The 18,268-nt window shown below is 42.5% G+C and overlaps 1 protein-coding gene across 1 annotated transcript in view; it reads right to left on the bottom strand.

The window, feature by feature from the left end:
• ANKH (ANKH inorganic pyrophosphate transport regulator) overlaps nucleotides 1-18,268 on the bottom strand; it is a 133,850-nt gene that overhangs the window by 38,110 nt on the left and 77,472 nt on the right. Inside the window, exon 4 of the mRNA XM_044294729.1 lies at nucleotides 15,024-15,107. Coding sequence (XP_044150664.1) covers nucleotides 15,024-15,107 — 84 coding nt within the window. The remainder of the gene's footprint in view (nucleotides 1-15,023; nucleotides 15,108-18,268) is intronic.

The following is an 18,268-nucleotide window of genomic DNA, read 5'->3' on the forward strand; positions in this document are numbered from 1 at the left end:
TACATTCAAAGGGTATTTGAGTTTGTATTTGAGTCCAGAAGCTTCAAGTTACACTTTACCCAGATATTTCCCAGGATAAACAAAAAAATGTTATGAAATTCGTTTGGTGGTAAAAGCATCATTGAGTTTGACTATATGGTCAACCCTGACTATCTATATATGCACTTTGTCTATAGCATCCAGTAATTGTTGTACCTTTGGCACCTCATTATCCTTGCCTCATACCTGGGGATATCCAGAATATATTGGTACATATACCCGTAGGGACAACGTAGGGTCAATAATAGCCTAGGAACGTGGACAGGGGGTCTCCACCATAAGGGGTCCTCCCTGGGCTGAGGCTTTAGGATATGGGTAAATATAGGGATAATTCATTCCCCTTTCCCCAGAAGCATTGTTAACTACCTGGATGCAGTCTATCAGTAATTCACCTTGTCTGTAATTTTTTGTTTTTGTTTTGGTATTGGTGGTACATTCTGGACCTTTTTTAACGTATACTATTAATTAATTGTGATTTTATTTAATTTTTTTCTCCTGGAACATAAAAGCAGAATTGTGTTATGGATTCCGTTACCACGGACCATAACGCAATTCTATGACGGAATGAATAACGGAATGCCTTTAGAGGCATTCCGTCATAATAGAAGTCTATAGGCTGCAAAACGGATCCGTCCCATTTCCGTTAAGCAGGGGAGTCCTCTCAGTGCAAGTGAATATGAAGATAAAAATGACATAACCAGACTAAGTGTCACTTACACTATTCACACTTACTCTAGTTTGGGGGGGGTTTGGAGCTGACAGATTCCCTTTAATATTCCTGCTGCAAATTCATAACAGTGGTTAGTAGTTCGTAGGGCAGCATATTCGGTAATCACCATTCTCATGTACACAGGACAACAGCATTTATTTGGTATAAAGCGAAATAATGCCAGGGTATACTGTAGAAGGAATGACTGCATGGAGGTTTCTGCACTTATGCTGTGGCTACGTGTTGAGAGGTGAGTTGTGAGAAGATCATGATTACAATGGAACTTCAATAAATCCCAAATGGGAAGATACTCACAAGCAACTCTGTGACCAGGATATACCTTCACCACATATCCCCATCCTAATAACATTTATTTGGTCCGTATTCTGTTAAGGAATGCTGGTACCCTGCTACCCCAAGGTAAGAATAGGATTGCATTTTCAATATGTACAAAATAATGGTAGTGACAGGGACCTGGCGATTATTAGGTATAATAACCTAGAGAACCTGCTTCCTCATCACCATAGTGAGGCATGTCTAATTACAGCAGAAGATTCTGTACATTGTCTCTTCTCCTAATCTCTACAAAGGAACCTTTCCAGAGAATAGAAGGGAACTGCATCCGAAAATTCCTCATATGCTTCCAATAAGGGCTTATGCACACAAATGTATTTTCTTTCCGCTTCCGTTCCGTTTTCTTTGCGGACCGTATGCGTAACCATTCACTTTAATGGGGCTGTAGAAAATACAGAAGTTACTCCGTGTGCATTCCATTTCTGTTTGTCCACATGGCCGTTCCGCAAAAAAGCAGTGCATGTCCTATTATTGTCTGCAAATCACGGTCCAAAGCCCCATTCAAGTTAATGGGTCTGCAAAAAATATGGAACGCACACGGAACACATCTGTATATCATCCGTATTTCATCCGTATTTTGTGGATCCATACTGTAGAAATGCTATGCCCAGCCCATATTGCTCATGTGTTTGGTGATTAATTAGTTACTGTTTCTGCATATGATCCGCAAAAAACGGATCGCATACGGAAACCATACGGATATGTTTTGTGGAATAACGGAACGGAAGAGGACTTAAATCAGAGGAAAAAAAATCCTCAGATGTGGAACAACGTATCAGTGAAAAACAGACTGCAAAACAACAACGGTCGTGTGCATGAGCCCTAAGAAAGAGTGATTTCAGTACTAGCGGTGGACAGCTTCAGCAATGTTGTAGGCAAATGATGATTTAGGTGTCCACATGGCAGTGGCAGATGAGGTTTGACACTGATAAATGTAAGGTTATGCACATGGGAAGGAATAATGCAAGTCACCCATACATACTAAATGGTAAAACACTGGGTAACACTGACATGGAAAAGGAATTTTAGTGGACAGCAAACTAAGCTGTTTTGGCAGCTGCTGCCTAGACCAATAAGATTATGGGTTGCATCAAAATGGGCATAGATGCCCATGATGAGAACATAGTCCTACCACTTTACAAATCGCTAGTCAGACCACACATGGAGTACTGTGTACAGTTCTGGGCTCCTGTGAACAAGGCAAACATAGCAGAGCTGGAGAGGGATCAGAGGAGGGCAACTAAAGTAATAACTGGAATGGGGGGACTACAGTACCCTGAAAGATTATCAACATTAGGGTTATTCAAAAGTAATAACTATTTATAAATATATCAGGGGTCAATACAGAGATCTATCGCATCATCTATTTATCCCCAGGACTGTGACTGTGACGAGAGGACATCCTCTGTGTCTGGAGGAAAGAAGGTTTGTACACAAACATAGAAGAGGATTCCTTACGGTAAGAGCAGTGAGACAATGGAACTCTCTGCCTGAGGAGGTGATGATGGTGAATACAATAAAGGAATTCAAGAGGGGCCTGGATGTATTTCTGGAGTGTAATAATATTACAGGCTATAGCCACTAGAGAGGGATCGTTGATCCAGGGAGTTATTCTGATTGCCTGATTGGAGTCGGGAAGGAATTTTTTCCCCATAAAGTGGGAAAAATTGTCTTTTACCTCTTTTTGCCTTCCTCTGGATCAACTTGCAGGATAACAGGCTAAGCTGGATAGACAAATGTCTTTTTTCAGCCTTATAAACAGTTACTATGTTACACAAAAAAATCAAAATGCTGGTTAGTGATGATCTGCCTGATTTTTGGACAATGTAAAGGGGCCTTAAAAGGGTTAGCCCATGAATAATGTAAAAAATGAAAATCAGGAATTTGTCAAATATTATTCGGTCCTATATCGTTCAGAGATAAAGTGGCAGGAGGAGAACTTAAGGGCGTATTTGGGTGCAATCGATGTGGAAAGACCAAGAAAGCAAAACTATTAATCAGCCCATCACTGTGACTGAATTGCAGGGGGCGTTAAAAGACATAGGTGGTAACTCTACCCCGGGACCAGATGGTCTGCCTTTTGAACTATATAGAGTACATGGAGATACTCTGTTGCCCTTTTTTGGACAAGTAATAAATCAGTCTTTAATTGACGGTAAACTGGCACCCTCGCTAAGAGAGGCCTCAATTAGACTGATTTTGAAAAAAGGAAAAGATGAGAGTGAAATTGGGTGAAAAAAAAAAGTGTCCTCCAAAGGTCTTTTAATGACCTCCTGGGGGACATATTATGTGCCAAAGAAATAAAAAATATATAAGTAAAAAAAAAAATATAAGTAATAAAAATTATAAAAAATAGAAATAAAAAAAATGTAAAACAAATATTAAAACATGCAGTTGCTAACAGAAACCGTTACCACAGTCGCCCCGTTCTCTCAAACCTATACATGTTATAAATGAAAACAATAGTCACAAAATAGGGAAACCATTGCAATAATAAATTTTTGTGTCAGTTTTAATATTTAAGAAATAAAAAGCTATAATTAAAAAAATATTACTTTTTAATAGTTAGCGGTTTTCCTCCAAATGAAACCTAAAAACTCAAAAAAACATTTGAATTAAAAGTCCTAAGTGTCAAGAAAAAAAAAAATAATCACAAAGATTATTTTGGAAGTCAAACAAATAAAAAAGCTATTGTCACTAAACCACCAGGTGTACAAAATCACAAAAAGTTGCCTGGACATTCAGGCCTTTTTTGGGCCTGGTCATGAAAGGGTTAAGGTAAAACTGTTAACTGTATAAGCTTCAAGCGAGATAGGAGCATATGTCTGTGCTGGATTGTGCAGTATAGGTACACCGGCCAAATGAAGAAATAGCGAGAAACAGACTAGCCATGTAAACTATGGGGCACATTTATAGAAAGCATTAATAACATTGTTATGTTGGCGAAAATGGCACTACTGGCATTGATGTGTGCAACAGTCACAAAAATCTGACAACGGGTATGTGAATATCTCTTTTTAAAAAAAAAAATAACTTTTTCAATATAAAACTGCTCAGACCAGGAATGGACTGGTCAAAACTAGACTAGGACTAGAGATCAAGCTGAAAGCCATCACCAGAAAACATGCAACAATTGTTGGCGGGACGCTGGTATAAGCGTGCTACTACACGTACATTTTTTTAAGTGTTTTCTTCACTTTTGCCTTTTCTTTTTTTTGGCAGTAAAATTACAAGCTACAGATGTTATGAGGTCTATGGAAAACAAGAAAAACAGGACACAAATGTGTGTTAATTACTATAGATGGTGTTTGTGGCTTCTTTTCAAAATGCGGAATACTGTAGAGCTGGCTTTTTCACAGAATCTTCTCTATAGGCGAAAAATATGAAGGTGAAAAAATTGCAAAAAAAAACAAACATTAAAAATGCCCCAAGAACGCCTGTGGGCAAAAATGCATGACAGTATTAGGTCTCTTGCACACGAACGTGCCCTAAATTTCACAGTGGAACACAACCCAAGAGTGAACAATTTTCATCCAATATGGCCCCTAAAGCTCTGAGAAATAGTCTGCAGGATATGCCTGAAACTGTAAAGCGTTCTATAAAATAACAGTCTGTAAAAAGCCTACATGATATGACAGCTCTATTTTTTATGAGCCGACTCACCATGAGAAATTTTAGATTTGCAATAACATTTCTGCTCCAGAAAATGCTTACTAGTAATCCAAATGACATGTCTACATACAACTCTTCAGGGTGGATTCGCATGCATGTTGTCAGAGGTGTTTTTCAGCACTTTTGCTTTTTAGTGGCATTTTTTGCACCTGTGTTTTTTAGCTTTAAATGTTAGTTCAAAGTCTATGGGAAATATGAAATGCAGGATACACAAACATGTGTTAGGGCTCATGCACACGACCGTATCTATTTTGCGGTCCACAAAAAATATGGATGCGTCCGCAGAACAGCTGGCCCCTAATAGAACAGTACTATCCTTGTCCATAATGCGGACAATAATAGGACATGTTCTATTTTTTTGCAGAACAGAAATACGGAAACACAATGCACACGGAGTACCTTCCATTTGTTTTGCAGACCCATTGAAATGAATGGTTCCGCATGCGGTCCGCAAAAAAAACCTGAATGGACACGGAAATAAAATACGTTCGTGTGCATGAGGCCTTACGTAGATGGCAGTTTTGGTCTTTCTGGATGCCACAAACCCTAGACCAGGGCATTCCAGCTGTTCTGAAACTACAACTCCCAGAATCCTCTTTTCACTTCTATAGGAGTTACAATAACAGCTGAGTAAGTGTGCATGCTGGGAATTGTAGTTTCACAGCAGCTGGAGTGTCAAAGGTTGCTGACCCCTACCCTAGTGTTAAGAGGAACTGTTTGCAAATAAATCCTGAAAAAATGCCACAAAAAATGCAGTAAAAATGCCAGAGGCAAAAAATAAATAAAATGTGGTTAGTCTGCCGTTTTTATAGTCCATAAAAACTCAGTGTCAATTTGTGTGTAGGGAGCCCTACTGAGATCCTAACTGGCAGTCCTAAAGATACATAAGGGATTGGGGAACACGAGAGGAACAAAAATGTGCTTAAGCTTCCATTCTACACCTAGCACAATCGTGTGCAACAGTAATGATGGTCACTGGCATGACCTCCACCAGGTTAGTACAGATGGTACTACTGCTAGGGGCCTGGCTGCAAAGAATAAAAAAGGGTCCCACCGGTATCCATGAACCTCACTTAGGCTGGGTTCACACGGGCGTGACGGATTTGTTCAGGATGCGTCCCGGGTGTACTGCGGCAAACTCGTGCGAGTAGGTACCCAATTGCAGTCATTTTTTATCGCGTGGGTGCAATGCATTTTGCACGCGCGTGATAAAAACCTGAATGTGGTACCCAGACCCGAACTTCTTCACTGAAGTTCAGGTTTGGGTTTGGTGGTGTGTAGATGTAATTGGTTATAAGGGAAAATAATACAAACCGGATTCCCAAAAAGTTGGGACACTAAACAAATTGTGAATAAAAACTGAATGCAATGATGTGGAGATGGCAAATGTCAATATTTTATTTGTAATAGAACGTAGATGACAGATCAAACGTTTAATTCGAGTAAATGTATCATTTTAAAGGAAAAATACGTTGATTCAAATTTTCACGGTGTCAACAAATCCCCAAAAAGTTGGGACAAGTAGCAATAAGAGGCCGGAAAAAGTAAATTTGAGCATAACGAAGAGCTGGAAGACCAATTAACACTAATTAGGTCAATTGGCAACATGATTGGGTATAAAAAGAGCTTCTCAGAGTGGCAGTGTCTCTCAGAAGCCAAGATGGGTAGAGGATCACCAATTCCCACAATGTTGCACAGAAAGATAGTGGAGCAATATCAGAAAGGTGTTACCCAGCGAAAAATTGCAAAGACTTTGCATCTATCATCAACTGTGCATAACATCATCCGAAGATTCAGAGAATCTGCAACAATCTCTGTGCGTAAGGGTCAAGGCCGTAAAACCATACTGGATGCCCGTGATCTCCGGGCCCTTAAACGACACTGCACCACAAACAGGAATGCTACTGTAAAGGAAATCACAGAATGGGCTCAGGAATACTTCCAGAAACCATTGTCAGTGAACACAATCCACCGTGCCATCCGCCGTTGCCAGCTGAAACTCTACAGTGCAAAGAAGAAGCCATTTCTAAGCAAGAGCCACAAGCTCAGGCGTTTTCACTGGGCCAGGGATCATTTAAAATGGAGTGTGGCAAAATGGAAGACTGTTCTGTGGTCATACGAGTCACGATTCAAAGTTCTTTTTGGAAATCTGGGACGCCATGTCATCCGGACCAAAGAGGACAAGGACAACCCAAGTTGTTATCGACGCTCAGTTCAGAAGCCTGCATCTCTGATGGTATGGGGTTGCATGAGTGCGTGTGGAATGGGCAGCTTGCATGTCTGGAAAGGCACCATCAATGCAGAAAAATATATTCAGGTTCTAGAACAACATATGCTCCCATCCAGACGTCATCTCTTTCAGGGAAGACCCTGCATTTTTCAACAAGATAATGCCAGACCACATTCTGCATCAATCACAACATCATTGCTGCGTAGGAGAAGGATCCGGGTACTGAAATGGCCAGTCTGCAGTCCAGATCTTTCACCTATAGAGAACATTTGGCGCATCATAAAGAGGAAGGTGCAACAAAGAAGGCCCAAGACGATTGAACAATTAGAGGCCTGTATTAGACAAGAATGGGAGAGCATTCCTATTTCTAAACTTGAGAAACTGGTCTCCTCGGTCCCCAGACATCTGTTGAGTGTTGTAAGAAGAAGGGGAGATGCCACACAGTGGTGAAAATGGCCTTGTCCCAACTTTTTGGGGATTTGTTGACATCATGAAATTCTGATTTAACATATTTTTCCCTTAAAATGGTACATTTTCTCAGTTTAAACTTTTGTTCCGTGATTTATGTTCTATTCTGAATAAAATATTAGAAGTTGGCACCTCCACATCATTGCGTTCAGTTTTTATTCACGATTTGTATAGTGTCCCAACTTTTTTGGAATCCGGTTTGTAGCATTCTTTAATACAGAATGCTTAGTAGAAGGTCAATTGAGGGTTAAAAAAATAAATAAAATTAACTCACCTCCTCCAATTGATCGCGTAGCTGCCGGTCTCCTGTTCTTTCTTCAGAACCTGTCAAAGGACCTGTGGTGACGTCACTGAGATCATCACATGGTCCAATCACATGGTCCATCACAGCATGTGATTGGACCATGTGATGTGACATCACCACAGGTCCTTTTGCCGGCAGCTCATGATTAAAGAAGTAAGAAGAGATCGGCAACTACGCGATCAAGAGGAGGAGGTGAGTTAATTTGTATTTATTTTTTTAACTCTCAATTGACCTTCTACTAAGCATTCTGTATTAAAGAATGCTATTATTTTCCCTTATAACCATGTTATAAGGGAAAATAATACAGTGAATAGACTGTCATCTTAGCAACCATGCGGATGCTTGCGATTTTCACGCAGCCCCATTCACTTCTATAAACGCACTATATAGCGCATGCTGCAAAATTCACGCAACACATAAGTGATGCGTAAAAATCACCGCTCATGTGCACAGCCCCATAGAAGTGAATGGGTCAGGATTCAGTGTCGGGTGCAATGCGTTTCGTGCATTGCACCCGAACGGAAATCTCGCCTGTGTGAATCCAGCCTTTAAAGCTATGGCCGCCTTCACATTATTTTTTAAAATTGATTTGCATCTATTATGTGATGAATAATCATTTCTGGATGTCCTAACACATACACATGGGAATTTATTTCTCTAAGGACTCATGAACACGACCGTATGTATTTTGCGGTCCACAAAAAAAGGATCCGCAAGAACGGAACAGCTGGCCCCTAATAGAACAGTTCTATCCTTGTCCGTAATGCGGACAATAATAGGACATGTTCTATTTTTTTGTGGAATGGAAATACGGACATACAGAAACGGAATGCACACTGAGTAACTACTGTTTTTTTTTTGCAGACCCGCAAAGAAACCGGAAAGGACACAGAAAGAAAATGAGTTCCTGTGCATGAGCCCTAACGCATATGTTGGACAGGTGACATGAGTTATTTCACCTTACACCATCTCTTTAAAAGGACCTTAGCTCCTCTCGTCATTGGGAGAGATTTATAAAAAAAATGGTGCAAAAGAAATTTAGTTGCCCATAGCAACCAATCAGATTAATCCTTTCATTTTACAAAGGAGCTCTAAAGAATGAAAGGTAAAATCTGATTGGTTGCTATGGGCAATTGAGGCAGTTTTCCTTTGCACCAGTTTTGATAAATCTCCACCATTTTTACTGTTCTACCAAGTGGTCATGAATCGACCTCAGAGGAAGATGTGGGACAGTGCCTGGAGACCTATGCCAAACCAAGTGTTTCCAGAAGTCATAAGGCCCAAATAAATTTTTTGCTGAAAAAAACGTTAGCTCCAGATGTTAGCTGAAAATCTGAGGGAAATATGAAATGTAGGACACACAAGTGATTTTTGCCTCGTGCCATAGTGGTTTCTATGGCTTTTTTAGTAAAAAAAAAAAAATGCCAAACCCAGTTTGTGTGTTTACATGCTGTGTTTTAAAAAAATGCAAGAGACGTACACACAAAAAAACCATCAATTACAAAAAAACCGGCACTAGACGAAAAACGCCTGTGCATCCTGAATTTTATATTTTGCAAAGAATTTCAGTTAACATCTAGAGCTGGAGTTTTTTCAACAAATAAAAAAATGAAACTAAATGTGTAAAAAAAACAATACATTAGTAAAGCCTCTTGCACATGAACGTGTGCCCCCCGTGGCCGTGCTGCGGCCCGCAAATTGCAGGGCGCAATGCACGAACACCAACCGTGGGGCAGCCGCAGCTGATTGCGGACCCATTTACTTTAATGAGTCTGCAATCTGCCCATTCCGCAAAAAGATAGTACGGGACGAAATCCCACGGAAGCACGTGAATGGGTCCACATCCGTGATGCGGAATGCCCACGAAATGGCGCCTGTGTATTGCATATCTGCATATGCAGTCTGCAATACAGCCACTGAGCGCACTTGTTCGTGTGCAAGAGGCCTAAGTGTCTTGTATTAATTTTGTCTAGAGGATAAATATTATTTGCTTAAGGCCCCTTGCAGACAAGTGTGAGCGGATTAGGTCCAGATGCATTGCGGATGCGTTCAGTGAAAATTGCGCGATTTCGCAAGCAAGTTCATTCAGTTTTGTCTGCGATTGTGTTCATTTATTCACTTTTTATTGCTCTGGTGCAATGCGATTTAAAGCGTTGCACGCGCGTGATAAAAACTGAATGTTTACAAACAACATCTCATAGCAACCATCACTGAAAAACGCATCGCATCCAGACTTCCCGCGCGGAATAGTCACTCGTGTGAAGGAGGCCTAAGTGAGAGAACACTTTTAACAATACAGACCCACTAAACAGCTTAATTAGAGGAAGCCCATACGACTGTACTCAACCGCAGCATGGTCACATCGCACACCATGACACGACCATGCCGTTTGGTCGTGTCCTTAGAGTCCCCACGCACATGAATTTGGATCTGGTGTTTTTTTTGCCAGTAAAAAAATCTCAAGAATAAACAAGAGTTTTTATTTGGCACTCATCATTTTGCCCTGAGTAATGAGACCCTAGAATGAGGGAAGAGACGCGCTGACATAATGCACGCTCTCTCCCCGCTGAGGCTTTCTACTGAGCCCATCTCCTGCAGTGAAGAGAGCTTCTCTCTCCTCGTGAGGGTCTCAGCGCTCAGACCTCCACTGATCAAAACCTTTGACCTGTTGCTATGACATCAAAAGTTTTCTCAGTGACCCATTAGAGAGGCACCAAATTTATCAAACACTGTGCAACGTCTGATAAACTTTGCGCAAATTATAGGAATGCAGACTCCTGCAAAAATGACTTTTAAGAAATTCCCTCATGACAATCCCCCCCAATGTCTACGGATATAGCCATATAACTTTGGGTAGATAAGTCCTGATACAGCACTATTAGGACACGGTCACACGGTGGATTCGGCATGCATATCGCACCAGAATCTGTGGGAGGAACAGTGTGCATTCTGCCTTCCATTGTTTCTCAATGTTATCCATCCTGCTATTCAGTTGTAGTCATAGATGTCCATTTTTCACAACTGGATTAGCCTTGTGGCCAGATCCACAGCTTTGGATTTCTGCTGCAGATTCCACGGGACCCTTACACTGGGTTCAGACCTGAGCGTTCGGGATGTCGCGCTCTGTATGCGTGATTCTACGGGCGTCTGACATACGTGGCTCCGGAACAAGCGAACGCCTATTGTCGCGCGTTCCCACTAAGTCTATGTACGGGAACGCGCGACAAGACGCCCCAAAGAAGCTCATGTACTTCTTAGGGCGTCGGGCGTTTTACAGCGCGATCGTACGCGCTGTAAAACACTCAGGTCTGAACCCATCCTTACACCATGGATTTTTCCTTCATGGATTTTCTACTGCGAAACCTGACTGTGGCTCATCTGGGATCGATGACCTCTAGCAAAACATTTCAAGCAAAATGCAAACAAATAATACGACAAGCAGACCCAAGGTAAACTTGCCTACAATGCAATTATATGCACCCAGCAATGTGCCTCTGCTGAAGTCCAGAAGAGAAATAGGAGCCCATGCCGCTGGGAGACAAGTCACCTAGCCTGAAGTCCAGAAGAGAAATAGGAGCCCATGCCGCTGGGAGACAAGTCACCTAGCCTGAAGTCCAGAAGAGAAATAGGAGCCCATGCCGCTGGGAGACAAGTCACCTAGCCTGAAGTCCAGAAGAGAAATAGGAGCCCATGCCGCTGGGAGACAAGTCACCTAGCCTGAAGTCCAGAAGAGAAATAGGAGCCCATGCCGCTGGGAGACAAGTCACCTAGCCTGAAGTCCAGAAGAGAAATAGGAGCCCATGCCGCTGGGAGACAAGTCACCTAGCCTGAAGTCCAGAAGAGAAATAGGAGCCCATGCCGCTGGGAGACAAGTCACCTAGCCTGAAGTCCAGAAGAGAAATAGGAGCCCATGCCGCTGGGAGACAAGTCACCTAGCCTGAAGTCCAGAAGAGAAATAGGAGCCCATGCCGCTGGGAGACAAGTCACCTAGCCTGAAGTCCAGAAGAGAAATAGGAGCCCATGCCGCTGGGAGACAAGTCACCTAGCCTGAAGTCCAGAAGAGAAATAGGAGCCCATGCCGCTGGGAGACAAGTCACCTAGCCTGAAGTCCAGAAGAGAAATAGGAGCTCATGCTGCTGGGAGACAAGTCACCTAGCCCGAAGTACAGAGAAAATAAGTGTACGGTCTACGTTGCTGTCACTGTAAACGGCAGATTTCAGCTAGAGAAGATTCAGCCTTGGCTATTCTATACATCCAATAAAATTGCATACAGTGTTCAGAGGCTGCTGAATATCGTATACCTCCGCAAGTAGCATTTGTGAGGACATATCTGCCGTCAGCGCTGAAACAGCGTGGAATTAACAGGCGAGTAATGTTCGCGGCAGCTAATTTTATTTTTTAAAGCCTCCGACAACCCTTTAAGCTTGTTTTCAGTTTCAGATATAATAGAATATAAATAGGAACGTTGTAAACGCCACATTAATAATAATAATCAGACTTGTAACTATTAAAAGTAATCTAATCGGGGAATCAATAAAATCCTTCTTTTTTATGGCTGTGAGTGGCACGATGCATTTACCACGATTCATACGGGCTCGCTGTCCATGCGCTCTGATTCATTCACTGGAGATGTGGTCATTTTTGCTGACAGGTATACACATTTGTACTTTGGCCAGAGTAGTAGTAAGACAATAAAGTGTATGGGAAAGAAATGTGTGGGAGAAGTTACACAAGAAGTTATCTATCTACAGAAGATTAAAGGGAACCTGTCACCTCCCAAAACCATCCCAAGCCGCCAGCAGTACCTGCGTGTAGCCAGCAGCGTGTTTCTGATGATGTCTTTCTTCCTGAAGGCAGATGCAGCAAAAGTACTGAAAACGTTGTTTTATCCAGTGCCTGGCGCACTTCTCCACACATGCAGCGGCTTCCTTGCTTCAAGTCACGGTAACCGCGCCCGCTTCCCTGCCCCTTCGCTGTGACTGACAGCTGGCAGTTCAGCTGGCTTTGCCGAACCCTCTGCATAAGCGCTGTCAGTCACAGCAAAGGGGCAGGGAAGGTGGCACGGCTACCATGACTTGAAGCAAGGAGGCCGCTGCCTTTGTGGAGAAGCGCGCCGGGCAGGGGATAAAACAACGTTTTCAGTATTTTTGCTGCATCTGGCTTCAGGAAGAAAGGCATCATGAGAAACGCACTGCTGGCTACACGCAGGTACTGCTGGCGGCTTGGGATGGTTTTGGGAGGTGACAGCTTCCCTTTAATGTAGAAGACAATCATTAACTACATCAGACATTTCAGTCCTGATCTAATAGTATTAAAAGAAATGTATCATCAGAAAATGACCGGCAGTTTAAATCACGTTTTCAAGAATTTTTGGTTATGTTGTTTTAAATTTTCCATGTCAATATCTATATTTAAACAAAAACCTTAAAATCCTGTGAAAATCCTAATAATAGGCACCACAGATCATTTTACTGTAGTTACCTTCTTATCTCTCATTCTAATCCTGCCTGTAATGGTATCACCTTTGTGTATAGATAAGACATGATTGTCAAAGCTTATCTATTTCTTTCCTTGTACAATGAGCTCTGTACAGGTCACAGAGCATGCCTAGAAAACTTTCTCATAGACGTCAATGAGGTCCCCTCCTGACCATTGGGTCTATGGACCATGTCGCTTCTGTAAAGCAAGTTTCTTAATGCTTTGTAAATGCTGTTAAGAAGAGCTCAGGCAAGATGGCCGACCCATAATAGTGTTCAGGAAATAGAAAAAAAATAATAATCAGCAATTAGAAAATAAAGACTGATTAGAAAGAAAAAGGGATGTGTCCCTGTCTGGTTTTAACTGGCAAATAAATTTCTGGTGACACATCTCCTTTAAATTCACAAACATTATTTCTTTCTATATGTAAACCGGATGTCTACATTTCACACTATTTTACAGTTATATATGGAGCTGATCTGCATAAAATGCTGAAATCTGTTAGAAACCTACAGAAGTCAAACAGTGCAAAATGTTAATTAAAATAAATTGGAAAATATATTTTTTTATTACACAATTGATGCAACGAAATGAAAACCTAATGGTGTCCATATTTATTAAATTAAGACGTGAGAAGTGATCTCATTCTTGCCCGTGGTACATCAGAGATTACCTCAATAGAACATGGTCAACTATGTTATGACATCATAAAAGGAGCCCAATATAAGAGAATTATATAGCACAATCATCTGTGCGATGAGCTCAATATAGCATACGCACCTGTGCTATGACATCACAGATGAGCTCAATATAGCACAATCATCTGTGCTATGACATCACAGATGAGCTCAATATAGCATACGCACCTGTGCTATGACATCACAGATGAGCTCAATATAGCATACGCACCTGTGCTATGACATTACAGATGAGCTCAATATAGCATACGCACCTGTGCTATGACATCACAGATGAGCTCAATATAGCATATGCATCTGTGCTATGACATCACAGATGAGCTCAATATAGCATACACGCCTGGGCTATGACATCACAGATGAGCTCAATATAGCATACACACCTGGGCTATGACATCACAGATGAGCTCAATATAGCATACGCACCTGGGATATGACATCACAGATGAGCTCAATATAGCATACGCACCTGGGCTATGACATCACAGATGAGCTCAATATAGCATACACACCTGAGCTATGACATCACAGATGAGCTCAATATAGCATACGCACCTGGGATATGACATCACAGATGAGCTCAATATAGCATACGCACCTGGGCTATGACATCACAGATGAGCTCAATATAGCATACACACCTGAGCTATGACATCACAGATGAGCTCAATATAGCATACACACCTGGGCTATGACATCACAGATGAGCTCAATATAGCATACACACATGTGCTATGACATCACAGATGAGCTCAATATAGCATACGCACCTGTGCTATGACATCACAGATGAGCTCAATATAGCATACACACCTGGGCTATGACATCACAGATGAGCTCAATATAGCATACGCACCTGGGATATGACATCACAGATGAGCTCAATATAGCATACGCACCTGGGCTATGACATCACAGATGAGCTCAATATAGCATACACACCTGGGCTATGACATCACAGATGAGCTCAATATAGCATACACACCTGGGCTATGACATCACAGATGAGCTCAATATAGCATACGCACCTGAGCTATGACATCACAGATGAGCTCAATATAGCATACACACCTGTGCTATGACATCAGAGATGGAGGCACACCCAACCAGAAAGCTGTACTTGTGCTTCAATAAAATGCCAGCATGTGTCCAGGCCTATAAGGTAAAAAAAATTACAAATCATAATTTTAAATGATACATTCTTTTAAAGTGTCTATCCTTTTGTCTATAATTCATCTTTAAAGGTCATCTGTCAGCAGATTTGTACCTATGAAACTGGCTGACCTGTTACATGGGCACTTGGCAGCTGAAGGCATCTGTGTTGATCCCATGTTCATATGTGCCTGCATTGCTGAGAAAAATTATGTTTTTATATATACAAATGGGCCTCAAGGAGCAACAGGGGCGTTGTCATTACTCCTCAAGGCTCTGCTCTCTCTGCAACTGCCACACCCTCTGCACTTTGATTGACAGAGTCTGGCGTGATCACATTTACACTGCCTGGCCCTGTCATTCAAAGTGGAATGAGCACAGCAGTTGCAGAGAGGGCACAGCCTCTACGTGTAAGGGCGATGCTCCTGTTACTCCTAGAGGCTCCTAGTATTAAAACATCATAAAACATCTCAGCAATGCAGGCACATATGAATATCTGCTGGCTGATGCCCTTTAAAGAGGACCTTACATGGGTCTGGACTTGATTAAGTAAGTAGCAGGACATGTAGGGCATACGTGGGGGATGTCTCTGCACTTACTATTATTTCTGGGGGCCGATGTGGCCCCCGTTACCTTGTCCCGCGCTGTATGCTAATCACTAGCAATGGAACACCATGGAGGAGACATCAGCTTCTCTCCCTCGGCGTTCCTCACCTTCTCCCTGGCTGTGACGCTCTGCGCTGCGATTGGACAGCGCTACAGCCAGGGAGAAGGAACGCCGAGGAAGAGAAGCTGATGTCTCCTCCTGGTGTTCCGATGCTAGTGATTAGCATACAGCGTGGGACAAGGTAACGGGGGCCACATCGGCCCCCAGAAATAATAGTAAGTGCAGAGACATCCCCCACGTATGCCCTACAAGTCCTGCTACTTACTTAATCAAGTCCGGACCCATGAAAGGTCCTCTTTAAGTGGTACAAATATCACATGGACACCTTTGCATAATTTTATTTTTTACTAGAGTGTATGTATTTTATCAGGTTCAACTGAAAAGTTTGCCTCCTATGGCTTCAATAACTTACATGTTGGCAAGCTGAAAAATGTCATTGTGTGCTAAATCCGTCAGACGAGCTCTTTGATGGCTTATTCTGTAGACCCACTCTCAAGGGGCATTCACACGCACCGAGTAGCAGCAGATTGTCGGGAAGGAAGCACTCCTCCCCCACAGTCGGCTGCTTGTTCAGTGGAGGTGACCACTGCATTTACATGCAGCGATCAGCTCCACAGTATGAGAACAGCGATCGCTCGTCCTCAGACATATGCATTGTTTCTGGGCAGCAGAAGTGCCAGCACGAACGACAGGACCACCCAATGATCAGGTGATCGGCTGCACCTTTACATGGGCAGAGAGTCAGGAACAAGCCTTCGGAGGAACAAATTTGTTCCTGAAAATCGGCCGGATAATCTGCCCATCTAAATCCACCTTCACTTCTCTTGAAGTTAATCTAAGCTCAAATCCTATTTGCTTGATTATCCGTAGGAGTAGTCGGAGAGGGGCTGCAGACAGAGCCGTCAGAGAGCTTGTCTGATGGATTTAGCATAGAATGGCTAACATGGTGGGAAAAATGCTACTAGGAAAAAATGATTTTAGCACAAAAAAAACGTGCAATGGTGTCCATTGCCTTTAAACTAGAGAATATAGCAGGCATCCTCAAACTGCGGCCCTCCAGCTGTTGTAAAACTACAACTCCCACAGTGCCCTGCTGTAGGCTGATAGCTGTAGGCTGTTCGGGCATGCTGCGAGTTGTAGTTTTGCAACAGCTGGAGGGCCGCAGTTTGAGGATGCCTGGAATATAGCTACCGTACTTTCATGGAAACAGGCTAACTAAAAAACAATACAAGTAAGATCATACAATCTGCATGTGGATGGTGCATAAAACTACAGCTACTGTATCTCCCCTGACTTCATTTACATTGGGAAGAAAACTAGGTAAGTATGGTCGGCACAGTTGGTCTGGGCATTTTTTTTAATTCATTTTTATTTTTTATTTTTTTGGGGGGGATGTTAAGTCCTGGATAACCCTTTCAGGGTTTTGGCAGATCCATTCACAATTGGTGAGTTCTAATGACAAAACCCTCATGTCTATGACTTTCGACTAGATATGTCACAAGAGTCGAACCACATACCATCAAATTAAGAGGTCACGCCTTACATGTCTGTTTTAGTAACTACTTGCATTACCGATTCCCTGATAATTCTGCAGCATCTATTTTTATGAGACTATGTTGTGTCAATCCTCGACTAATTCTACTTGAAGTTCATGAATTACCAGCAGTCTGCAATAAAGGGTCCAACTGAGTGTTACCTTGTCCCGCGCTGTATGCTAATCACTAGCAATGGAACACCAGGTAGGAGACATCAGCTTCTCTCCCTCGGCGTTCCTCACCTTCTCCCTGGCTGTGACGCTCTGCGCTGCGATTGGACAGCGCTACAGCCAGGGAGAAGGAACGCCGAGGAAGAGAAGCTGATGTCTCCTCCTGGTGTTCCGATGCTAGTGATTAGCATACAGCGCGGGACAAGGTAACGGGGACCACATCGGCCCCCAGAAATAATCGTAAGTGCAGAAACATCCCCCACGTATGCCCTACAAGTCCTGCTACTTACTTAATCAAGTCCGGACCCATGAAAGGTCCTCTTTAAGTGGCACAAATATCACATGGACACCTTTGCATAATTTTATTTTTTACTAGAGTGTATGTATTTTATCAGGTTTAACTGAAAAGTTTGCCTCCTATGGCTTCAATAACTTACATGTTGGCAAGCTGAAAAATGTCATTGTGTGCTAAATCTGTCAGACGAGCTCCTGATAATTCTGCAGCATCTATTTTTATGAGACTATGTTGTGTCAATCCTCTACTAATTCTACTTGAAGTTCATGAATTACCAGCAGTCTGCAATAAAGGGTCCAACTGAGTGTTAGCAGTTGGGGACGGGCCCCTGTGCAGTCTGCAATAAAGGGTCCAACTGAGTGTTAGCAGCCGGGGACGGGCCCCTGTGCAGTCTGCAATAAAGGGTCCAACTGAGTGTTAGCAGTCGGGGACGGGCCCCTGTGCAGTCTGCAATAAAGGGTCCAACTGAGTGTTAGCAGTTGGGGACGGGCCCCTGT

Source organism: Bufo gargarizans, chromosome 5 (genome assembly GCF_014858855.1).
Source record: "Bufo gargarizans isolate SCDJY-AF-19 chromosome 5, ASM1485885v1, whole genome shotgun sequence".
NCBI classification, from domain to species: domain Eukaryota; kingdom Metazoa; phylum Chordata; class Amphibia; order Anura; family Bufonidae; genus Bufo; species Bufo gargarizans.